Raw genomic sequence first — 26294 nt, 5'->3', positions numbered from 1 at the left:
TGGAATGCACCCCAAGACTCGGCTGTGACCATCATCATTGTTTTTATCGCTTGTTTTAAAAGAAAAAACATTAAGGTGGCGGGAAAAATACTACCGGTACATGTATTCCATATATTTCAGTACAGTATCTGAAGAACATCCCCAGACAGCTGTTCTTTTTGTTTTCTTCCAAAACAAAGATCTAGTCTAGACAGCAGCATTACCTCACTCGTAATTCAATAATATCACAGATGTTGGTTCACAGAATTCAATTATCTTTTTTTTATTATTATTTAAAAACACTTTTCAGAAATGACAGCACAAACGCAAACACTACTTTCTCAACAGCAGAGGACAAAAAAAGTAAAACCATATTGAGTCTGAATCTTTACATCCTGACCGGTGCTATGTATTTAAAAAAACAAAACAAAAACAGCAATATTGCAAGTTTAAAAAGACAAAAAAGCCAATACTACATCGAAAAGAAAGATGAAACAAGATCTATTTACATATTGTCATACAAAACAAGTTTAAAATTCTTGCTTAGTAAAACCATAACACAAACCCAAATGAAAAAACCCTGCAAAACAACATTGGATTTGACAGAAGGTGTAGTTAGAACTGAGTTGGATTCAGGAGAGATTTGATGATGACCAACTGTTTTTCCAGATATGGTCAGAACCTTCTGAGAGATCAGGACCACCTGAGCATGTCCACAAACTGGTCCAAAATAAACTCAGCGTAGCCTTCAAATTAATGTCTTCAAACCCCCTGGGGGTTTAACTTGAGGAGTAAAAGATACCTGAAAACTACAAAACTCATCTGAGCCACAGGACAATACTTATAGAAAATAATCTGCTGGATTTGATGGCGTAATAAAAAGTGAATCAATGACAACATGATTGGGAAAAACGGTATTGCAACCTATGTCCTAAAACACAAGTACTGGGATAGAAAACTGCAACCCCTAACAAGACGACACAGATACATGGTTGCAGATTTGAAAGACATCGGAAAAGAGGGCAACCAGAAATTATGCCATCTGCCCTGATCACTGTTAACTGTTGGCCACTCGTCTACAAATAAACCTTACTACAAGCCAACCACACATGAACGGGGATTTTCTCTCGACAGCTAAGGTCAAAGGGCATCACAAGGGTGGAGTCTAGGGTCTACACTTTCACCTAGCTTGACGGGTGCTTTTACAATAGGTATTTTTAAAGGGTGGACATGGTATAGGAAACATCACCATGTCCGGCACACTTGTAAAAGGGTCAAACTTGCCACTACATGCAACCAGAACATTGAGCCAAGTGTTAATAATCACCGAAATGGACATAAAGAGACACTCACATCCACACTTCCGTCGTACATTTTGGAACGACCTGAAGACAAAAACCTCGCTATCCTTTTGTGCATGTAACATGTACAAACAATTTTTATTCTACAGTGATATCTATCATATACAATGAAGAAAATAAAAAATAGACTTTCCAAAATAATTTCCCGTTTCTGTTGTTCTATAGCTTAGTTCTGGATCCCCTACTCTGTGGTAGGGTGGTGGAGAAGGAGGAGGAGGAGGAGGGCTAGTCATCATCTTCACACTGTGGTAGGGTGATGGCGGAGGAGGAGGAGGGCTAGTCATCATCTTCGTCGTCATCATCATCTCCCTCGTCCTCTGGGTCCCTCTTTCTCTTCTCTCCCTGGACTGCTGCTCCATCCTCATCTGTGGCAGACACATTCATGTACATTTAAGACAATCAAATGAAAGACAGACAGTATAATCAGCATTGTGAACATTTTCGTTGTTGATCCTTGGTTCTGGTTGGCTCTGTTAAGGCTCATGTGACACACAGGTTTGTTTGGAAACTGAGCGGTGGTGGGTCATGGCAGGTAAAACTACCACTGAGCAGGCCCAAATTAACACAGTGTGGTGCCCTAGGGCCAGGCTCCCCACAAATATTTTTTTCTGTAGTGTGTGATTACAGGCAATAATAATATGAAGGCTATAATACCAGAGAAGAGTAGCAAGAAAACACTTGAGTGTCTCAATACATCAAAAGTGGAAAATATTTACCTCCATCCTCCTCTTCCTCTTCAACATAGTCATCATCGTCTTCCTCATCCTGGGTCAAAAGAGTGGATGTCAATCAAGAGTACACACTGGAAACAGTGCGAGAGATGCACAACAAACATGCATTGACAGGTAAACTATGGCTGTATTTGAAATAGCCTCCTCTAGTGAAGACTCATGCGTTCATTATCACAAGTTAACACGTCCAATAAGACAATGGAACTCCATTTTGGGTTAAAAAAATAAATACAAATATAAACAGTAGCAGTCAAACGTTTGGACACACCTTCTCATTCATGGTTTTCTTAATTTGTTTTATTATTTTCTACATTGTAGATTAATACTGAAGACTTCAAAACTATGGAAGAACACATATGGAATTTATAGTAATTAAGTGTTAAACAAACTAGGGCTGCCACGATTAGTCGACTAGTCGCGACGACGTCGATTACCAAAATCGTCGCCGACATATTTGGTAATCGACGTCGTCGCATGTTTTTTTGGAGCTGAAATAAGCGTTTTTTTTTATTTTATTTTTTTCTAGCACCAGGGGAGCCCCCCCTCCCAAATGTCGTTGTTTGGTACCTGTACTATATCAATGACAATAAAGACCATTCATTTCATTCGATAAGCATTCGTTTTTCTTCCCTGAAGCTGCCACTGGCTAGCGTCTCCCAGTGTCTTTGATGTACGCGCAGTGTCGGTCATCCGTGGCACACGTGACTTCCCCGGAAAAACAAACAGAGAAATGTCTTCCTGTCCTCGTACCTCTAAAGTGTGGGAGCATTTCAACCACAACGTTGAAAAAAAGAATGTAAAATGTAAAATTTGCAAAGCTGAACTCGCTTATCATGGCAGCACGTCTATGATGCGCGAGCATCTAAAAAGGAAGCACGTTGTGGCAGATGACGAGGAAGACGATGGCTCGTCTCGGTAAGCTAGTTAGCTTGTTATTGGCTAACGATATCGTTACGTTAAAAGCCTTCTTACATTATTTTACGTTATGTGCTGTAACGTTGTCATCAAAGCGATACTTATCAAATAGCTAAAAATGTTGTCTTAACGTTACAGTGCTAAGAAGGCGCGTTCTACTATGAGATGAGTGAAGCAAAGCAAAACTTTTGTACTCTGTACAAGTATTTATTTTTGTTTTTGTATTCTTTTGGTTGCCTAGTGCCTAGCCTACCTCATTTTACTCAGCAGTTTGCACCCTCTACTACTCTTTACATTACATTACATGCAAGTGATGCCAGAAATAAATCTGCAAAGTTCATTAAAATATCTATTTTTGAGTGAACAATCATTTTAATTGTCTTTATTTTTAGTTAGCACATGCCTACAACAACAACTAACAACTTCAAGCTAAATTTAGAAGCTGATTTAGAAGATGATAGCTAAATAAGAGCGATTGAGTAATTGTGCGATAAGCTGTAATTTATGATCCGATTAGTCGACTAATCGTTAAAATAATCGGTGACTAGTCGACTATGAAAATAATCGTTTGTGGCAGCCCTAAAACAAACCAGAATATGTTTTATATTTTAGATTCTGCAAAGTAGCCACCTTTAGCTTTGATGACAGCTTAGCACACTCTTGGCATTCTCTCAATCAGCTTGGTGTGTGTGTGTCAATGAAAAAGAAAACTGAACACTGCCCAGCATTCTCTTCTCTAGAATATGTGGGAGAAAACCAATAAAAAGCAAAAGGTGGCTACTTTGAAGAATCTAAAATCTAAAACCTATTCTGGTTAGTTTAACACTTTTTTGTTTACTACATAGTTCCAAATGTGTTATTTCATAGTTTTGATGTCTTGAGTATTAATCTGCAATGTAGAAAAGAATGAAAAATAAAAAAACATTGAATGTGAAGGTGTCCAAACTTTTGACTGGTACAATTTTGAGGTTCCACAGAAACATTAAAAGATTAAGCGTCCAATGGAAGAAATCTGCATTACATGCTTTTCATCTGAGAGTTGAAGAGTCTCCTAATCTGCACTCCTAATACTTCTAGAGAATCTACACTCCTAATGATACTTCTAGAGAAACTACACTCCTAATATTTCTGGAGAAACCGCACTCCTAATACTTCTAGAGCAGCGGTTCCAAACCTATGGGCCGCGGCCCTCTGGTGGTCCGCAAGAGTACTGCAAGTGGGCCGCCAAATCATGGGCAACATTTTTTTTTATTGACATTTTTTGTTACAAAAACGTTTTAATTTTAAAAAGATAAAAAATCTTGGATTGAACAGTCTTGATCGTATTGTGTGTGGTGTGTGCCGATATTTCCATCCGAAAAGAAGAAGTCAGCTCGCTTCTTGATACTACATTCCATCCCCGTTACAATCGGACTCGCGAACAGGGTTGCCAGATGGGATCGACATTTTCCACCCTAACCACAGTCTAAAACCGCTAATTCCACCAAAAAAACCAGAGCCCATCTGGCAACCCTAGTCGGGAGTTGCCCACACACATAAGGATGTTTGGTTGTAAATATTGAACACGTACAACATTTACGATCTTGGTATTTGATCACCTGCTATATAAAACACCGCCGCTTGGCTTTAATGGTTTAACTGCTATTTATTTTTTAGCCACGCTCCCTCTAGTTTTGGTGAAATGACGTTGTTGTTTTGAGCGCTCGTGCACGCAAAAACATTTTTTTACGCATCTGTAAAATGCCTGAGTGGGCCGCGAATACTGTAGATTTGTAAAGTGGGCCGTGAGTCCAAAAAGGTTGGGAACCGCTGTTCTAGAGAAACTGCACTCCTAATACTTCTAGAGAAACTGCACTCTTAATATTTCTAGAGAATCTACGCTCCTATTGATACTACTAGAGAAACTACACTCCTAATGATACTACTAGAGAAACTACGCTCCTAATGATACTACTAGAGAAACTACACTCCTAATGATACTACTAGAGAAACTACACTCTTAATGATACTTCTAGAAGCTGGGCAAAGTGATGGAGGGCTCATTACCTGGATCCCTTCCTTCATCAGATAGGACAGACCGACCTCTTCACCCTCAGAACCCTCCTCATCATCGTCGTCATCATCATCATCCTCGTCGTCGTCATCCCCATCTCCTGTGGGGCCGGCTGCGTTTTCGTCATCATCTGTGGACAAGAATCACAGGACAGTTGTTTTACCACAATACTTGTGTAGAGGGGATGACTTTTGATTTATTTGTACACGGTCGCAAAAAGGTCTCCAAGGCAATACGTTTGATTATGCGGGCAAAAAACCTTGATTATGCAATGAAATATGCAGGGAGTTTATATTTAATATAAATATAAACTGGACACATTGGTAATATATATGGTTACTTTCTCGCCTGAAAACATTAAAACTTCATAATGTTAACACTTGTAGAGCCAAAATTACAGCTTTTAGCCAATGGAGGTTTAAAATGGAGGATTTAAAATCCCCCTGCCGGCCGGTGCAAAATGCAGAAGTTTATTTTATTGCAGTGAATATGCCCCATTTCTTGCATTATATGACCTTGCATAATCATGCGCCATTTAGCTAATTATGTATTGAATTATGCGATCACGTTCTTCTGGAATTATTGTTTATTGTGGTGAATATGCACCATTTGTTCCATTATGTGACCTTGCATAATCATGCACCATTTAGTTGATCATGCATTGAATTATGCAATCGCAGAATCAAGTTTTTCTGGAGGGACTGAATGATGCAAACATTTGTAATTAAAAGCGAATCTTCGGTAATAAATAGTAGAGTTAACTAATCACTGCAACTTTCTCACCAGTGTACTTGTTTTTGCCTTGCCCAAAAACAACCCAAAGGCCTTTAGAGTACGTGGCCCGAATAGGTGGAAGCAAAACATGGCAGCTGGTAAAAGCGGGAACAAGTCGGCAACCAATCAAAATGTTCAGACCTTTATTCTGAAAATAAATACATTTCACTGTAAATACATTTCAACGTTATTGGAGATCAATGACACACTCGCTGGTCAAGCCAAAACATTGCAATGTAATGGATTGTAAGTAGTAATCCCTACTACTAACCTAGTTAGTGTAGAGTAGTGGGGATTACTCACCGAAACCATTGCATTGCAATGTTTTGGCTTGACTCGCGAGTGTGTCATTGATTTTCAAATTTAAAATGTATTCAAATTTTTATGAATAAAAGTCTGAACATTTGGTTGGTTGCCGACTTGTTCCCGCTTTCACCAACTGCTGTCACATATGGTTTGGGTTTACCGTGCCTTATAAAGGTCATTATTTATTTGATTGGTTCAAATAACCCACGTCCTTGTATTAAATAAAAATGTGAAGGTTGTGTTTGGATTCTCTATTGATTAAAAAAAAAATCATTTCTGCATTTGGTGAAATGGAAGTGTGACTGCAGGCATAAGGAGCTCTCTCTACCTACCACCTTACAATGAGGACACACACGCACCTTTTGCAGAAGTATTTTGGGTAGTTTCGCCCCACAATGTAAATGTAAAAATGCATTGCTCCAATAAATAAATGACACTTGTTGCTATTAGTGGCTTGGTTGAATGAATCATGTGTTTACTAACCCCTAAAATGTAAATGAGCACTCTGGACAGCAGTGTTGGGCCAGTGGAGGGGATTACGTAGTATACAGAGCCAACGTTTTGTTCTGAAATGGCGTGCGTGTGCCGCGTGCTCAGAGACACTGTGGAAGATTACAGCAGCCAGAGAAAGGAAGGCTCTAAAGCAGAGGAAACAAACGCACTCACTGGCACCGCTTCTCCAGATAGGATGGCGGGATCACATTACTCATGTGGGAGAGGAGAAGAGTTGTTTTTGTGTGGAGCAAACTGCTCCAGTTAGGGCAGGGGTCGGCAACCTGCGGCTCTTTTGCCTATCTTCAGTGGCTCCCTGTAGCTTTGACCACAAATGATATGGAAATTAACAACAGTTATTTATTTTTTACATTTTCACTTATCATTGTTGTAAGTGATTCTTACATTCTCCAATTGTAAAAATGTGTAGCATATACACCGAATTAAACAAATGTGTTCATATTTTGTCAACTAAAGCCGGGTACACACATAAAGATAATCTGGCCGATTTTGGGCCGATTTCCCCCCTTCCGACCAAAGACAGAAAATGCCCGATTATCGGATGGCTCTAAAGATTATCCTATAAGATTATCCTGTGGTGTGAGGTGTGTTAAGAGTCAATCTCTCCCGACAATCTGCTCTGAAAATTGTCGGGGCCGACAATCGTTAATGTCAAACGTGTTCAATACTAACGACCAAAAATCCTTGTGTGGGGGCAACTCCCGACAACTTCCGAGCAGGGTTGCCAGATGGGCTCGTTTTTTTGGGTGGAATTAGCGGTTTTAGGCTGTGGTTAGGATGGAAAATGTCAATCCCATCTGGCAACCCTGCTCGCGAGTCCGACTGTGACGTGGATGGAATGTAGCCAATCAAGAAGCGAGCTGACTTCTTCTTTTCGTTCTTCGGCACTTTATTTGCCCTGTCGCACATGGTTGTCTCGTACAGGTCAGTCAGGGTACTATGTTAGATAATAATAATAATAATAATAATAATAATAATAACTTTATTTGTATAGCGCTTTTCCTGCAAACGTTGCAGCTCAAAGTGCTTTAATCATTATATCATCTTAATTTAATTATTTTGTCATTTAAAGGCAATATTAAAAGGATGGGTTCACGCGAGATTTCTGGCGTGGGGAACGAGACTCTAGAGAGTCTGGAGTCTACTCGTAACGATAATCTTTATGTCTGTGGGGTGCTGAAATGGGAAAATCGGTGCACACCACACACACAATACGATCATGGCTGTTCAATCCAATATTTTTTATCTTCATGTGTGGGGTCTGTCTCAGATAAAAAATCTGTTAAGATTTTGAAAATCCTCATGTGTGTACCTTAGCTTAAAATAGGCGTCAAGGCATAATTATGTTAATTAACTACCCGGCGCCTTTTCTTCCTATTTTTGTAGAACGTCAATAGTGCTAATAGCCAGCGATGCTTATTAATAGCTAATAATCTTGAGTCTCTCTAGTTATGGATTCCAAATCCCAAAAAAGAAAGGGATGAAAAAAGAGAATTTAATAGTGCTTGGCCAGAGATATACTTGATCTGCGGCGAGAAATTAGCTAACAACAAAACCGTTGTACCGTATTTTCCAGACTATAAGTCACACTTTTTTTCATAGTTTGGCTGGTCCTGCGACTTACAGTCAGGTGCAACTTGTATATCAAAATATATATAATTTCATACTGACTGACATGAACCAAGGAGTAAACATTGCCTTCTACAGCCGCGAGAGGGCGCTCTGGGCTTGTGACAACTATATGCTGCTCCTGTACCACTGAAGAAATTATGCGGGTGTTCTCACTAGAACATTTGCTTCACTTGAAACAGAGTTTAGGGTAGGGATGGACGGTTTTTCGGTTAAACCGAAAACCGCGGTTTATAAAAATAGAAACGGTTTTTTATCAAAACCGTCTGAAACCGTTTTTTTTTTTTTTTTTTTTTTTTTTTTTTTTTAGAAGAATAAAATAGAATAAGAATAAAACTGGAACATGTCACATGTTTGTCGTGTGTGAAAATAACAATGATACAGTCTGAATCTGCCGCGCAATGAGTGAGAGGTTTGGTCAGTTGTGAAGAATAACTGAGGATTAATATCTAATTGGGATTATATTTAAGGGTAACGAATCACTCTATGGGAAAGATAGTTGCCTTCAGTTATTGGTAGATAGGAAAGGTTTTTTACAATTACTCGCTTACATTTAATAAGATCATTTTCGCTGCTCTCTGTAAAGCGCATTGGGTCACTTTTGTGAGAAATGCGCTATAGAAATAAAATGTGATTTGATTTGATATCAATCAATCAATCAAACTTTATTTATGTTCTATAGCACAAATCATGCACTGAATGTAACTCCAAGTGCAGTATTTACTAAACCACAATATAATAAAACAAGAGCTATACGGATCAAGAGTGTTTGTGCACAGCGCCACTGTGTGTGAAGGCGCTACTGAAAGTGATGACAGAACGCATGTCTCAGAAGATACGCGGTCACTTAGTGACGCAAAGGTAGTTCTGTATTTATCTCTATCTGTATTAGTACATTTATTTTGAAAGCTCTATTTTGACAGCTCTACCATGGGCACTTTTATTTTGATGGGGCATTCTTTGTTGATTGACTTACGACAGTTCAGGACGAGTCAGTCTCGCGGCATGTGGTTTTTATGAAAAGCTTTAAGTATGTTCACTGCATAATTCTAAGTCTAATATTTCAGTGATTATTGAGCAGTATTCAAATATTTTAATACATTGAGCAGCAGCTGAAACTTTGTCTAAGAACCAAGATATTGAGAAAGCAGTTCATTCAATGAAGACGTTGTTCCAAGAGATGATCTTCCGTGCAGGCGTGCACCCTGGATCAGCGGAGCTGGTGTGTTAAGTGTTCATGTGTTTTCATGTATGGTGTAGCTTACAAAAGTCTGCCTTTCCACTTATATTTGTGAAACTAAGTAGCCTAAATGTGTTGCGACTGTGCTTACGGTGTTTTAATGGTGTTCGACATGAGTGTATTGTAACAGTAGGGCTCAATTATTTGAAATTGGCGCTCTTTTCAAATTTTTTTTTTTTTTTTTTTTTTTTACTGTATTTTTCGGTTAACCGGAAAACCGCGGTTTTACTCTCTGACGGTTTTTCGGTTTCAATAATTGGAAACCGTCCATCCCTAGTTTAGGATAAAAAAATCTTTGCTCTGCGTCGCTTGGAGCGGTGAGAACGCGCATTCGAAGTCGCTCCCGCAGCAAAGAACCAACGGATGCTCCGCTTGAAAAGGGTGGTTTCGCTCCGGTTACAAACACGTCTGTTGCTTCGATTGCGTATGTTACTTCGTTTACATGAAGGGCTGTGAGAACGCAAATCAGAGAAATAATTTATGCAACAATGTTGAACTCATCCACTTGCTCCGGGTCTCGATTCGGACTTTCATGTGAGAACATGACCTAACTGAAACATTAACGGGAGCTTGGTGAACTTGCTTACCGGTAACTTGCTTGTTGGTTGGACTCGCTGGCTTGTTATGTTCATTTAGCCTATTCAGCCTCCCAGGTATGTTCTTTATGCTATTGTGTAGCTGAATAACTGTTCATGTGTTATGTTAACATACACCTATTCAGCCTGTTGGTCTGTGTTCTATTGTGTAGTTGAATAACTTGCCTTTCCAGATTAAATGTCTGTTCTTGGTCTTGGATTTTGTGAAATACATTTCTAAATAAATGCGACTTATAGTCCAGTGCGATTTATATATGTTTTTTTCCTCTTTGTGACACATTTTTTGACTGATGCGACTTATACTCCGGAGCGACCTATAGTCCGGAAAATACGGTACTAATAATTAGGGATGTCCTGATCCGATATTGATATCGCTGCGATATTGGTCCTGAATGCTGGATCGCAGATCGCACCAGAAAGAAAATAGGCAGCGATCTGGGGCTCGCGATCTGGCGTGTCACTCACATGATGACAGTAGTGGTCAGTGGTCACATGCATGAGAGTTGGCTAGTAGCTACCTGTGTGTAATGAGTCTGACAATGTCATGATGCCAGCTGGTGAAATCATAAACCATTTGCTCAAGTAATTTTTCGGTTATTTACATAGTCTGAAACTACAGATGGTAAGCTTTCAAATGATGCGTCATACATTGAAATCGAAAGAAAATTCAAGACGACACAAGTATTTGAATGTTGGTGCACCGAATGGGAATGCGACAGGAGAAAAGTGACTGACCAAACCACAACAACAAACGCTGCTAACAGCTAGCGGCTAACAGTGGTACATCGCTAGGAACGTCTAACTGTGTTTTTATAACATCACAGCATGCTGAGAGAACATGGACATGCTAAAAACACATAACTACGCATAATTAGATGAACACACAGTTCTTGCTTTTGAACACAAGCTAAAACGAAAGTATGTTTACATGTCATTATCACTTACTGGTAGCCTGCGGCAAACGAGAACAGTTAATCCAATCAACAGATTATAAGTATTTAGTGATCGTTAAACTGTTTTTTATTATATGGACTGGGTACTTTATAACTTCAAGTTGCCTGTTATGAAAAAAACCGAAAACTAGATATTGTTGACACCCCTTCGATTCTGCGACTGGTTTCTGGTCTCACCAGCGGGCGTCACTAGGCTACACTTTTAAAAGGGTCCTATAATTGATTTGCCATTTGTAAGAGAAGATAAATAGAATAAAAACGCACTACAACTACAAATCAGACAGTAAAGGTCTTTGCACACCAATGCGTGCGTTTTCGTATGCGTATTTTTTAATCCGTCACCCGAAAAAAAACGTTACGCACCGAGACCTTGCACACCGATCCGATGCGTTTTTTTAGAGTCCATTGCGTTTTTTTACGTTGCGAACTTTCAGGGTCTGTTGACACTCCTACTCTCCTCTCCTCTCCTAACCCTTTCGCAATACGCAACATGGAGTCTTCAAGCAGTGAGGATGATTTTGTGCTCCTCTCACTTCTTGAAAATAGGAAAAGGAAATATTGGATCCACCCCATCCTCAGAACTCGTCGGCAGCAAGGGGAGTTTCACCTGCTAATAAAAGATCTGAGGAATTATCCAGATCGTTTCCAGGTTTACCTCAGGATGTCGGTGGTCCAGTTTGATTCACTGCTAGCAATACTGGAACCACACATCATAAAGAAGGCCACCAATTACCGCGAACCAATTGATCCAGAACAGCGGCTGGCAGTATGTCTAAGGTATGCCCACGCACACACACACACACACACACACACACACACACACACACACACACACACACACACGCACACACCATACCTGTCAACATTGGGATTTGAAAATAAGGGATTTTTTCCGAAAATAAGGGATATCCCCCGCACGCCCCTGGGCCGGTAATTGGTGGCCTTCTTTATGATGTGTGGTTCCAGTATTGCTAGCAGCGAATCAAAATGGACCACCCTGGACATCCTGAGGTAAACCTGGAAACGATCTGGATAATTCCTCAGATCTTTTATTAGCAGGTGAAGATCTCGCTATACACTCACACACACACACACACACACACACACATACGTAAAAGAGTTGAATCCAAATTGTACGCACTATAAATATGCACATCAAAATATGAGAGAGCCTACATTGTACATACTGTATAATAGGCTACATATAATATAGCCTACCTGGACTTATCCACTGTATCATCTAATTTAACTCTTTGACTGCCAGCCATGTTCAGAGCGGAGAGCTCCACACTGCCAGACTTTTGGGGCATTTTCGCTGAACTTTGAAGACCCACCAAATATTGACTTTTTCGGACTACATAAACATTGAACATATCTACCAAAACTTTAGACTCTCTTCTTTCATCAGAAAAAGAAAGTTTGTTTCTAGCCTCTTTGAGTGTTTAGAAATCGGCCGTAGAACATAGGGTGGTTTCAGCAAAAACACCTGATTTTGACCAATAAACAGAGAAAACGAGCTTTTTCTGCAGAACTTTTTTTTTTTTTTTTTCTGCACTTTTTCTGTATCATCCGACTCTGAACTGTTTGAAGAGTCGCGCGATGGCCGCAATGCTCCGCGCCGCAAGCGAATTTGCGAAACCTAGGATGGTAGGGGAAGGCAGGGCAATACCGCTACCTGATTGGTTGGCGAAGCACTCGTGATGAGCCCCCTCATTGGCTGGCGAGTCTACCATCTAATTAGCCACACTCCTTGCTATAAGCTAGCAATATTGGGCTAACGTAAACGCTACGGCATGGCTAGGCAGCCATGAAAATTAAGTGGTGTCATATTTGTGGAAAGCAGGATGACTTGGGGATACCGGAGCATCTTGAGGTTAGGCTTAGTTTGGACGGTTAAGTTTAGGCACAGGTATCGAATGGTTAGGGTTAGGTGTCCGTTGTGTTGATCGGATCTAGCCTCTACCCATATCAACAGCCATTTTACAGTCCAAATAGAGGTGTAACTGATCAAATGAACTATGGTCCAGACGGTTTATTTAGTGGGTGTATGTCTGTTCCAGCCATTTCAGTGAGCCAGCATGTGGGCCCTGCCCCACTCAAATTTTAAAGGGGACCTATTATGCAAAATGCCGCCCAGTGATCAGTGCCCGTCTGCCCCCAAGTGGTGTCTTCCGACGAGCCACAGCTGTAGGCTGGACTCCAATCTGCGTGCTTGTTTGCAAGCCTTTTCTTGGTCTCATTTTGATACGCTTGGCTGCAGCACCCCTTGTCTTACCGAAAGTGGACAGCGCTGAGATCAGCCCACTGTCTGTAGTGATCTTTTCGTAAGAAGAGACGAGCGATTGGATGGGGGCTTGGAACGTGTCATCCCGTCTCAGCTTGTCCATCAGTCCGTCAAACATCATTTTGAGGCGATCTCCGAGATGCTGTCTTTGATTGGCTGACGCTTCTCCAGGTGCAGGGGCTTCTCCAGGTGCAGGGGCTTCTCCAGGTGCAGGGGCTTCTCCAGGTGCAGGGCCAGTTTGCTCTCGGGTGCCTATTTCGCAAGAATACACAGTGTTAATATCAGTATGTTAATGCAAGCATGGTGTTTTATGCATTTTTCCAATAGGTACACATATGTATGTGATAGTCCCAGGTCTAGTAGTTTGGTCACTAGCCTGTCTGGAAGTATGGTGTTGAAGGCGGAGCTGAAGTCCACAAAGAGCAGTCTCGCGTAGCTGTTTCCCCTCTCCAGGTGGGATAGAGTGGCGTGGAGAGTCGTCGCGATGGCGTCCTCTGTGGACCTGTGGGCTCTGTAGGCGAACTGGTATGGATCCAGGTTGGGCGGGAGGCGTGTGAGTATGTGGGCCCGGACTAGTTTCTCGAAGCACTTCATGATGATTGGTGTGAGTGCCACCGGGCGGTAGTCGTTTAGGCAGCTCACCGTGCTTTTCTTCGGGACTGGGATGATAGTTGAGGTTTTCAGGCAGGGTGGGATGGTGGCCTGGGACAGGGACTGGTTGAAGATGTTGGTGAAAACCCCGGCCAGCTGGTCGGCGCAGTCCCTCAGCACCCGTCCCAGGACGCCATCCGGCCCTGAGGCTTTCCTGGGGTCCATCGCCTTCAGCACGCGTCTCACTTCATGCTCTGTGAGGGTGAGGCTGCTGAGAGCTGGAGAGAGTGGTGTTTGTGTTGTGGTTACCTCCGTTCGCCCCTCGTCGAACCGGGCGTAGAAGGAGTTCAGCTTTTCCGCCAGCAGGGGGTCGTCCTCTGCGGCTGTGAGCCTGTTGGCTCTGAAGTTTGTCATGTGCTGAACCCCCTGCCACATCCGCCTGGAGTCGTTGCTCAGGAAGCATTCCTCAATCTTCTCTCTGTGGTCTGCCTTGGCCTCTTTGATGCCGCTCTTTAGGTTAGCCCTGGTGGTGCTGTACAGCGGTGTGCCCTTCCCTGCGAAGAAGGCGTTGTCCCTCTCGTTGATCAGTTTTTGGACCTTCCGGGTAGACCCGGACCCGTTTGTCCACGGTGACTGAGTTGGTGCAGTTCACTATGTGGTTCAGAACCGACGACGTGAACTGTTCCAGGTCCTCATGCTCATATTCCTGCCATGAGGTGTCATTTAGGCAGATCTGCAGTGGAGCGGACCCTTCTGGCCAGGTTCTGACAGTCTTAGTGGTGATGGGAGCACTTTTCCTCATGGTAGTGTATGCTGGGATCAGGAGGATTGACACATGGTCAGACATGCCTAGATGAGCTAGCGGTCTAGCCTTGTAAGCACGTTTGATGTTGGTATATACCTTATCCAGTGTTTTTTCTCCTCTTGTTGCACATTTAACATGCTGATAGAACTTGGGTAGTACTGCCTTCAGGTCGACATGATTGAAGTCTCCTGCTATAATGTGAACTGCCTGTGGATCTACGCTTTGTTGACCACTGATGACGTCATATAGCCGCGCCAATGCTAAGCTACCGTCTGCATTCGGTGCAATGTAAACGCTTGTAATATACACTGCATTGAATTCCCTCAGTAGGTAAGTGGGTCGGCATTTAACAGTCAAGTATTCCAGGTTTGGGGAACAGTGGCTACTTACAGTTTTCGTGTTTAAGCACCAGCTATCCTTCGTAGATATAATGAGGCCGCCTCCGCGAGTCTTACCGCTAAGCAGCGTGCGGTCCGCGCGGTGTAGGGTCCGTCCTTCCAGGCTAATCGCGGAGTCCAGGATAGTTTCATTTAGCCAGGTTTCAGTGAGAATAATCACACAGCTATCTCCCACGATGTAATTTTTGACAACCTGTAGTCTCAATTCCTCCATCTTATTAGTCAGGGACCTGACGTTGGATAGGAATATACTCGGCAAAGCTGGCTTGTCCGGGCTCCGTCTCAGCCTGGCTAACAGGCCTCCCCTGCAGCCCCGTCGTTGCTTGCGGTCCTTATGCCGACGTTTGCGCTTTAGTGTTGGGAGAACGTAGTATTGTTCACCCGGCGACCGAGCAATGTCGAATGGGATTCCCTGCTGTTCCAAGAATTCCGTTGTTACAGTCCTCTCATTTTGCGCACCAACTTCTAGTAAGTCTAGTCTGCTGTAGGTACTATTTACACAACCGTTCCCTATAAGTACTAAAATAAAAATGTACATACAAATGCACTTAAAAACACTAAAGAACACCAGTGTTGAAGCCACTCCAGCCGCTGCGTCTATGCGCGCCGCCATCTTGCTGTTTTTTTTGGGCATTCATACCTAACTAGCTAGCTACCCAGAACACAATCACTAGTCTACGAATGAATGAATGAATCTTTTATTTCGAACATGATTTAAAAAAAAAAAAAAAAAAAAAAAACGAATAATGACCACTAGTCTAATCTTTCGTAATCAATACATACCATTCCCGATTCCAGTCTGCTCTCCAATACTCTGCCATATTCTGTCTTTATACTCTGAATCTTTGTAATCACGACTATGTTTTTCGTAAAGAGCTTTGTGCTCTGACACAAGTAGGATTAGCTTCTCGGAGGCCATCACTTTCTCTTATTTTAGCTCTTATCTAGTCTCACTTTACTTTACCTCAGTGGTGTCTCTCACTGTTTACCGCAGTGTACATTCGTACGGTGGCCAGAGTTGGCCAGAGTAAAAAAAAAACTACTCTCAAAACGCTTTTGACGGACGCGAAAAACGCAGAAAATCGAACCTGTTCCGATTTTTTGGGGACGGACGAATATTACGGATTCGGTGTGCAAGCGTGGTTGACACAACATGAGTTCTATATTATTATTTTTTCGGCCGTAAAAAACGCATTGGTGTGCAAGGGCCTTAACTCTTTTTTCTACAATGCTGAATGCTGCTGCTTAAATAGTTTTAACTTTAAACCAGTTGGTCACTGAGTACTGTTTTTGTTGCTTGAATAAAGGCTGGCAGTCTTTAATAGCCAACTGTTGTTGTGGACTATACTGGGGAAGTATTTGTTATTATTCAGGAGTAAAACAATAAATACAAATATCGGATTGATATCGGTATCGCAGATACCTGAAGCCCAGGTATCGGTAGTGAAAAAATGGGATCGGGACATCCCTACTAATAATGAAAGACATTTCCAGAACAAGCACACTGCATCTGCTGAAAAGTATCCAGCTGGGGATGAGAAAAAGAGCGTTCAGCATTCTATTGACTGCGATGACTCAAGCGACGTGAATGATATTTGAGCAGACAGCGCTACTATGCAGGTGTGTGAACACTGATGGAAGAAATCATTTTGTTGATACAGCTGAAAGATGGGGGGAGGACATTTGTGAGGCTGTTGTGAACTGTTTAAAAGCCAATGAAATAAACACCAGACATGGGCCGTGGGTCGTAGCCATTAGCCACCAGAATACACAAAATTGCATCTACTCTGGGGGAGAACCCCCAGACCCCCTTTACACTATCCTACTGTTTCACTTTTGTAAAGCACAATACTTTTGCATTCGGTTGTACGCATATGTGCTAAGCAAATAAATGTGCCAGGCCTAAAACATTTTAATTAATGCTCATTTACACTTACTAGTAATGTTGATAGGCTAATTTAGACTTAATAGGCTGTGTTATCTTCATTATAAGATTCAAATATGTTTTGTGGCTCCAGACAGATTTTTATTTATGTTTTGCTCTTTTAATAGTAAAGGTTGCAGACCCCTGAGTTAGGGCAACATTTGAGTAAAATTTACAAAGATAGTGAGCTATAATTTCCATGGACGGAATCACAGAATTCAGACATAAAATCTAGCCAGTTAGCATTGTTAGCAACGTAAAGACTCGTCATATGTAAATACAAACAGCTTTTCAACACTTAATTCAAAATTGAATTATATTTGAATTATAATTAACAGAATACTATGTTGATTACTTTTATAAATGTAACAGGCCATTAGATGTAGCTTCTGCATGTGCAGTAAAATATTTCAATATATATCAAATGCAAGGTACTATTTGCCTTTGCACACATGCAGGAAGTGACTTCAAATTGTAGCCCAATCTGAGGAGTGACACCTGCTTCTGGACAACGGCCAAGTCTTCTCTATAAAAACCAGCTGCATGCATCATCCTGGCATCTGTGTGGCTTAGTAAGGTCTGTGTGGCTAAAACCGAAGGCAGCGTTGGCCCTCTGCATTTTACACAGATGATTGGTTGACAGCAGGTGGGAGTCACTGCCCTGCTCCACCAGAGCACAAACAGCATGAACGACTATGCACCAACATCCACGCAGTTATCTCTGCTGATGTCAGACCGACCACTTTTCAGGTTCAAACACCGTAGCGCCTCATTGGTTCCCGCCCAGCCTCCTCCTGGTCTTACCGTCGCACGCCTCCGAGTCCGGCACCTCGTTGTCCTCCTGGTCGTACCCGTCCAGGTAGGTGACCTGGGGCAGCAGCTCAAACAGGCTCTCGCGGTACTCCTCCAGGGTGGAGACCTCACAGCTGTACAGGTCCAGACTCTTCAGGTTCTTCAAGTTTTGCTGCAACGATGAGGGAGGATTGTTTTAGAATGATCAAATGCCCTGATCAAAATCAGTCACCAGAAACAGGTCGACTCTACTTCGCATACTACAGCCATGAGCTGGAATCTCAAAATAACTTCAATGTATTTATATTTGTTCCTCTCATGAGATCACCGGTGCAGGACAGCAGCTGCACATTCAGAAGCGTGTCACAGAAGGGCAGTCAAATAAGCTGAGTCAGACTGCCACGACACTTCCGGTGGCCCAAAGTCATTTTCATTGGAATACAGGTTTCACTATAATATAATGCACATTCTGTATATTGCACGTCTCTTGATATAGTTCAGTAACTTCTAACCAAGTCAGAGTGCGACCAGGGATTAGTTCCTACTGGCCCGTAGACTACTTCCAAGGAACCATCCGACTAAAAGTGGGAAAATCGTGAACTATCCTTATATTTCTTATGATAAGTCTCACAATGCAATATGAATAGGTGAATTACATCTGTATGCATTTTAACTGAAAGCTTAAGTAAAGTGTTACTGCGATGGACTCACAATTCTGGACAAATAGACAGTGAGTCTCAACAATATTTTGTCCAGAGTTACTAAGTATATTTCTGTTAACAGAACGCAGTGTTTCCTCCAGGAATTTTTACAATGGTGGCGGGTAGTGCTGACCGCGCACGCGCGCTCAAAACAACGACGTAATTTCAGCCAAAACTCGAGGATGGCCCAAAAAAATAAAATGTTTTCCTGTACTTCTCCCGTGTGTCTCTTATTGTCTGTGTCTGCATGTTTTTCCAGCATGTAATTCCGTTGTCAATAAAAACAAAAACACTGATCTGACGTTTTTTTTCACAACGTTATTACTTGTCACTTTAAGCCCAGGAGGGAGTTAGCGATTAGCGATGTTTAGCTTAGCTTAGTTTAACAGAAGTATCTTCACTTTTAACATGACTTCCCGTGGTCGTAGAGGGCTGGTCGACGGCTTAAAATGACCGTGTAGACCTGTAGACCTTATCCAGCTATAGTCTTGTGTTTCTACCCCGGGCATAGCCGGTGTTATTCACGGACAAACACTCCTGTTAGAGTGGTTCTAGTACACTGGACATAGGTAACACATAGAGAGGCTTCTCCTCTCTCTCTCCATCCTACACTACACTACACTACGCATCCTATACTACACTACACTACGCTAGCTCGCGGTGTTCGGGTGACAGCCAGGGCGCGTTCGTAAATACGCTCTGGAAATCTGATCAGCACTCACGGAATGCCTCTTGTCCAATCAAATGACTTGGTCCCTTTATGACGTTGAACCCAGTGTGCGCTCCGGGGCTCTCAGAGCGAATTTACGAACGCAGCCTCAAGTTCAATACTCGCGACACACACGGACTGGTCCAGTTTCAGCGCTTGTGGGTGTGTCTAGCGCTGTGAAGGTCTGAAAAGCGGCCTAAATTTTTTTTTTTTTTGGGGTTGAGAAATCTGAATGGTGGCGGAGGAAATTCCATCGTGGCGGTCCGCCACGATGAAATGCATGTAGAGGAAACACTGGAACGGCTACCAGAGCCTCCACAAGTACCGAGTATAATTCTATTAATAGGCCCGCTACCAGGGCCTCCACAAGTACTGTATGGTTCTTTTATGGCGCTTTTCCACTACAGGGCCAGCCCGGGTCAGCCCTGTTCCATTTGTTGGCCCGGGTCAGCACTGCACGGCACGGCACGGTTCTTTAGCTACCCTTCACGAGCAGGAACTACAGGGCTGAAAGGTACTTTTTTGCCAGGCTGCGTGTGACGTGTGACGCTGCACACCGTTGATTGGTCAATGGAAATCGTCATCCCATGTTCATAGATTTCTTCGCTAACCGCCATCTTTAAATACCACAACAGATTTCGCTCTCGGAAAATGTCACTTACTGTTTCTGTAATAACTTATTAATAAAGATTAGAAACATTATGCTAACCATTGTATTATCTTAGTTTAATGTAATTTCAATGCATTACAGAACTTTTATTTACCTTTTATTGGTACAACAAGCATAACAAATAAATCGCTATTATGGCGATGTCCTGTGCCTATGCTGTTCCTCAGTCCAGCGGCAGTCAAATGCCGGTAGATTCGCGTCTTGCTCCCTTTAACACATGTCGGCGTTTCCCTGGTTGCGAGATCTAAACTACTAGAACTGAAAGCGGCAGGTAACAGGCACGCAACATCCACATGCTGTATATATAAATAAATATATTTGACTACCAGCAAGACACCAGCGCACTCGTATCTATAACCATCGCAGAGATTGTATGAGCCCCGCGTCAGTCAGCCTTTCCGTAGAAATACATCGCTCCGTTATATATCTAACGTTATATGTTTTAAGGCTGATCTGTGCATGATAGTGCTGCATTACGTATGTTGATCTATTTATATCGATCTATTCTTGCCTATTCCTTATTACCAGTGGAAAGGGGGAAGGCTAAAACACTTTGAATGGAATAGATAGGACTTTCCGTTCAATGGAGGAAACATGATACTCGCGAGTTCATCTCGATTTTCCCCCCGTTGATGTATTGAACAATCTAAGCAATCTAATCAGAGCAGTTGTTATTATGTAATGATGGATGTGCCATTTTTGATGGAGAGCAGTGAACGGATGACTGGATGTGAGCATGTATTTGACTAATGCCGATAGATTCGCGTCTTGCTCCGAAACCGGAGCTGTAGGCGCAGACAGGATTTTACAGCGTTCCTTCAAACTACCGTAATTCATGAACTATATGCCCAATCTAAAAAATTCTAACAGTTTCTGAAAGCAGAGAAGTTGCACTTTTTTGGGGGGAATAGTTGAACTGTAGGCTTATTACGGTAGTTCACCAACAAAAAAAAGCAGTGCTCAATGTGTCAGGAGAAATAAAAATAGAATTGTGTCGGCATTTCCCTGGTTGCGAGATCTAAACTAGTCTACTAGAACTGAAAGCGGCAAGTAACAGGCACTTAACGTTACATGTTGTAAGGCTGATCTGTGCACGATAGTGCTGCATTTTGACATAATTCTTATCGCATTCTTATGACACGTAACTCCTCCTACAGTCCCGGGTCGCTCAGTATAATGGAGAAGCGTTTCTGAAAGTACGGCACGGCTCGGATACAAATGCGGCCCGGTTCGGGTCGGTAGTGGAAAAGCGCCATTAGTAGGTCCAGTACCAGAGCCTCCATCGTGCTGAGCTCCTTGATCTTGTTGCCGCTCAGGTTGAGGTACGTCAGGTTGGGACACTTCTCTGCCAGCGCGTCCAGACCTCCGCAGATGCTGTTATCACTGATCTCCAGCTGGGGGGAGAAGCAGAAAGACGTCATTTACATATCTGCTAGTATAAGACATCATTTACATATCTGCAGGAGCAGTGCTAGTAGTGTACGCTTGTCCAATGTGTTGCATGGTTTTAAGGATGTCTCACATTATGTACACAAGGTGGCAGTATCACTGGGCATCATGGGTGTCACACACACACACACACACACACACACACACACACACACACACACAGGTGACTAGGAAACAGGCGGCCAGAGGTACAGAGGCACAACTGAGACCAAGTTGTCACCATCCCCACCAAAGGATTGATGGACCACCATGAACGGTAAATTTGTTTTTGTGTTATATTGCGTCAATAAATGGGTGATTCCGCTATTCACCCAAAGAAAGATTTGGAGCAGAAAGCCAGTTTGTTGGGTGCACATCATGCAGACGATCAGCCTGCAAGCCAGTGTGGCTAAGAAACCTTTTGAATAGCCACTAAAGAATCTTTATAGATGTATGAGGGTGCATAGCTGCATGTCAAAACCACTATGGCCAGATGAAGTAGGCAACCTACTTTCGGTTCGTTATGAGACGTATGGCAGGACAAATTAGACTACGGCGGCCCGCCACAGTCTCGTCTATGGGAAACACTGACTGTAATATGAACTGATACTGTATGTAATTTCAAGTTTAATTTAGTGTTAAAGGAGCAGGATGTACATGTTCTGCTTTGCTGCTCTCCTCGCCACACTGAACTGCTCTCCTCGCCACACTGAACTGTTCTCCTAGCCACACTGAACTGCTCTCCTAGCCACACTGAACTGCTCTCCTAGCCACACTGAACTGCTCTCCTAGCTACACTGAACTGCTCTCCTAGCCACACTGAACTGCTCTCCCACTGAACTGAAAATGTGGCCAAAATGCCATGTTTTTTTTCCAGTAATCGACCTTAGCCCTCAAGATGCCTTAGAGAATATTGCATATACTCACAGTCTAGGCCATGCAACCATCAATGCATTTAGTGCACACCCTTTGAAACCCCTCTAAACCAGCGGAGGTGCTCACCTTGCGTAGTTTGGGCAGGGAGGGCAGCTTGGCCAGGGAGGTGAGGCCCACATTCACCATGCTGAGCAGCTCCAGCTCCTTGTAGTCGTCTGACAGCCCCTCCACCTCTCCATCGCTGGACCGGCAATTGTCTACCACAAGCTCAGCCACCTGAGGACCAACGTGTTATATTAATATGAAGAATGATGACTAATTATAGAGAGAAATAATCTGTCCGTAAACATAACAATAGACTTCAACCTAAGTGTGTAAACTTCCGACTTTATCTGTGTATATGTAGACAGACACACAATTCTATTACATTTCATAGAAGGACGCATTAACTGACCATCAATGAGATCAAAATGAGAAATGTAACCTATTTGAAGCTATATGTATATTGCTTATTTGAAGCAGTATTTACAATTACACTGTTTACAAACAATGGAGTAACGTTTTATTTGACTATGCTTATATTGTCGGCTCTCGTGGGGTAAGACAGTTGAACTACGGTAAGCTTGTGAGGCATTTAGAAGTTATATTCTCCCAGAATCAATGGGTAGGGCTAAACACGGATGTACCAATTACAGATGGCCCATTTAAGCAATTCAGAAGGTAATCACGGGGTACAGTTCATTAACTGAAAATAGCTGAGTGGCTTTAAGCATGTTGAAGAATATTACAAATATATTTAATTTCACCATCAGATGATCATCACAGTGCCGCGTAAAGACAACGTCCCACTTTCTGAGGGAAGGGCCTGGTTGGCTGCTGTGGCTAAAGTGACGCCTGATTGGCTGCTGTGGCTAAAGTGACGCCTGGTTGGCTGCTGTGGCTAAAGTGACGCCTGATTGGCTGCTGTGGCTACAGTGACGCCTGATTGGCTGCTGTGGCTACAGTGACGCCTGATTGGCTGCTGTGGCTACAGTGACGCCTGATTGGCTGCTGTGGCTACAGTGACGCCTGATTGGCTGCTGTGGCTACAGTGACGCCTGATTGGCTGCTGTGGCTACAGTGACGCCTGATTGGCTGCTGTGGCTACAGTGACGCCTGATTGGCTGCTGTGGCTACAGTGAGGCGGGATCTCCGGGGTGGCAGCGCTGTGGTCGCTGGCTACAGAGTGATGTAGATCTACTGCTGGCTCGCTATGTCGTAGCATAACATCGTTGGATGAACAGTGTGTAGAGTCTCGATCTATTCTCTATACCACAGTATAGAAACCACCGATCAACGCATTTAACTTTCAAATGATCGATTTAGAATGTCTAGAATGCCAAAAAAGAATCGACTTCTTGGGTGAAATGAACTACAGGGCGGCAATAAAGTAGCAACAACTGAAGACTAGTGACCGCCGAGGCTGGCTAGTTTATTATTGATAACCTCAGGAGACATCTCAGTTGAATACTCGTCGCTACACCCAGCTTGTTGTAGGACACTGCCACCAACACTACACATGCGTAAAAGTAATCACTGATACATTGACTGATAACTTCTTTTGAGCGGACAGGCAAGCAGCAAGTCCAGGAATAATGAATGACAGGCTAAACAGATACTACTCTACACTACTAGCATGTTAGCCAGAGAGTTCATCCTCAATCAACACATCGCCATGACGTGGGCAGGGAAGACTGGTTCACTAACCCACCCACAGTGGTGCTATATGAAGACTTAACTCCATTACTGGGTCACTAACATGGAGACTAACTCCATTACTGGGTCACTAACATGAAGCTAGCGAGCTACGATGTCTTTGCGCCGCAAGTGTTCTCCATTATATCATTATTATCCCTGTTCAGTCAAGAAAGGGTCAGTTTCTATCGCTTCTACATTCAGGTGACCACCCATGTTAGCCTGCTGGCTGGCCGTACAAGCATCGTCATTTCGCATCCATGGTCAAGTCTGCATCCTTCACGAAATGCCTTTAGAAATTAATAAATAAACACGTAATTGTAATATACCTCGGCCGCAGTCCTGTTCCTCAACTCTAAGCTGATCCTCTTCTTCATCTCCATGTTCAGGACAAAAGAACGTACAGAAATCTAGGAAAAATAGAGGAAAACTTAAAATAAAAAGCAGAAAACCCAGACGGCCTCTCACACCAAGCTTGTTCTGTCAATGGCTACTGGGCGATAACTAAACCTCCATGTTACCCTCGTACCCAACCCCCTTGGTAGGACACCGCCCCCTGCACATGAATATTTACTCTTTCTACATTCAAGTACTTCATTGGTCAGGTATTGCGCCATTCAACAAAGTCCGCCCTAATCAACATACTATGCCTACGTAGTCGTTGCTATTGGTCAGGATTGCGCGGCTATTAAAGACAGGTCATCCAATGAGGTGGGTCATACCCCACTTTTAAACTTAGCGTGCACCCCCTCTTTGTTCTCATTGGCGCCATTATCAAGGCTCGACTGTTGAGATAAGGCAACCCTCATGTTTACTTCATTTTCTGCTGGGATTAGTTATCTGGCATGATATTACATTAAACATTAACTGCATTGGGTTACAATTAATCACAGACAAATTATAACAAGGATAAATGTGTGTGTGTGTGTGTGTGTGTGTGTGTGTGTGTGTGTGTGTGTGTGTGTGTGTGTGTGTGTGTGTGTGTGTGTGTGTGTGTGTGTGTGTGTGTGTGTGTGTGTGTGTGTGTGGTGGGGGGGGGAGGATTTATTCTAGTCTTGGCAGGTTGAAGTTGATTCCTCAGTCGCCAATAGAATAGTCACAATATTTCATGACTCATGCCTCACAGGAACATTTAGAGTACGGTAGGTATCAGATTAGGCCTAGTGTCAGTATAAATAGTAGATAAGGCCTAGTGACAGTATAGGCAGCAGACTAGGTTGTACTGTTAACCCGGACTGTGGACCCGTACACAAATTGGTGTTGGGAGAATTTCTCACTTAAACTCAGTCAATGGTCCCTAAACATGAAAAATCAGAGGTGCTTGTCCGCCACTCTGCCACGAATGACGCTAAGGCCAAATCAAATATGGATGATGAAAATCTAACTTTTTTGTTTACACGTGTAATCTCTATTTCGACTGATTGTGGTGCGTGGAATTCATTTCAGATAATGTTGTGACCATTCGGGGTGATTTTGACCTTGAAAGGTCATGATTGATGATGAATAATATTCATTGAAAAGTGCTGAATTAGCTATTTTCTCAAATCTGGTGTCACTGACCTTTCCATGCCTATTTCACATTTTGGTTTCAAAATGACAGGAAACGCTAACAAAACTCCATATCAGTCACTCGAAACACATCATGGTCATTATTCCAAATGTTATGCTGGTGTCTTGTGAAATATGCAGCGTGATACTATACCATAGCTTAGACCCAGGGGCATTGATCTATCTTGGTGAGTCAAATTTAACGTGATAATTATTCACAGATAAAAAGATGATGTACTTTGTCTTAGTTCCTCATGTGTTTTGTCCCAGGATGGCCTGATGCAGCTCCTTGACGACATGTTTGGCCAGGACTTGGACTGGTACAGCTCTCAGGAGTTCCTGGTCCCTGAGCTCTCCAGCCTCCTGGAACAGCACCTACAGGACCTCATGGACAGCATGTCTCACTGAAGGACCACTCCCACATTTATATACACACACACACACACACACACACACACTCACATGTCTTGCCCTGCATTGTCCCCTTTAAGCACTTTTACACTACATTACAATAACTATTTTGTTATTTGCACTAACATTACCCGTCTCCTCCTTTTACTCTTTCTCTGTCTCTTTCTCTCATTCACAGGACGTCCACATAGCTGCTGACTGCATCAAGAGCCCCCCCCCTCCATCTCTCCCAATCAAGGACACCCCCACCCGCCATGTCTCTTTCAATGCATTTAATAAACCACTATTAGCTAGAGTATTTCCAACTTATATACTGACTCTTTGTTTTCTTTTAGTTGTATCTTATGTATAAAACGTTATATTATTTTGAAAT

At 42.7% G+C, this 26294-nt stretch overlaps 1 protein-coding gene across 1 annotated transcript; it reads right to left on the bottom strand.

The window, feature by feature from the left end:
- Positions 1-330: 330 nt before the first annotated feature.
- Positions 331-24424, bottom strand: LOC308166123 (acidic leucine-rich nuclear phosphoprotein 32 family member E-like). Its single transcript, XM_080540380.1, has 7 exons — positions 24292-24424; positions 22355-22504; positions 21196-21318; positions 17857-18016; positions 5033-5169; positions 2057-2105; positions 331-1705 (listed from the first exon to the last, which is right to left on the bottom strand). Exons 1-7 carry the CDS (start codon positions 24343-24345, stop codon positions 1617-1619), a joined length of 762 nt encoding a protein of 253 aa, XP_080396506.1. The 5' UTR covers positions 24346-24424; the 3' UTR covers positions 331-1616.
- Between the last annotated feature and the right edge of the window lie 1870 nt (positions 24425-26294).

The sequence above is a fragment of the Nansenia antarctica genome (genome assembly GCF_963989245.1).
Source record: "Nansenia antarctica genome assembly, chromosome: 10".
NCBI lineage: Eukaryota > Metazoa > Chordata > Actinopteri > Argentiniformes > Microstomatidae > Nansenia > Nansenia antarctica.
The sequence above is the reverse complement of the archived record's forward strand: the minus strand, read 5'-3'. Positions and strand labels throughout refer to the sequence as shown.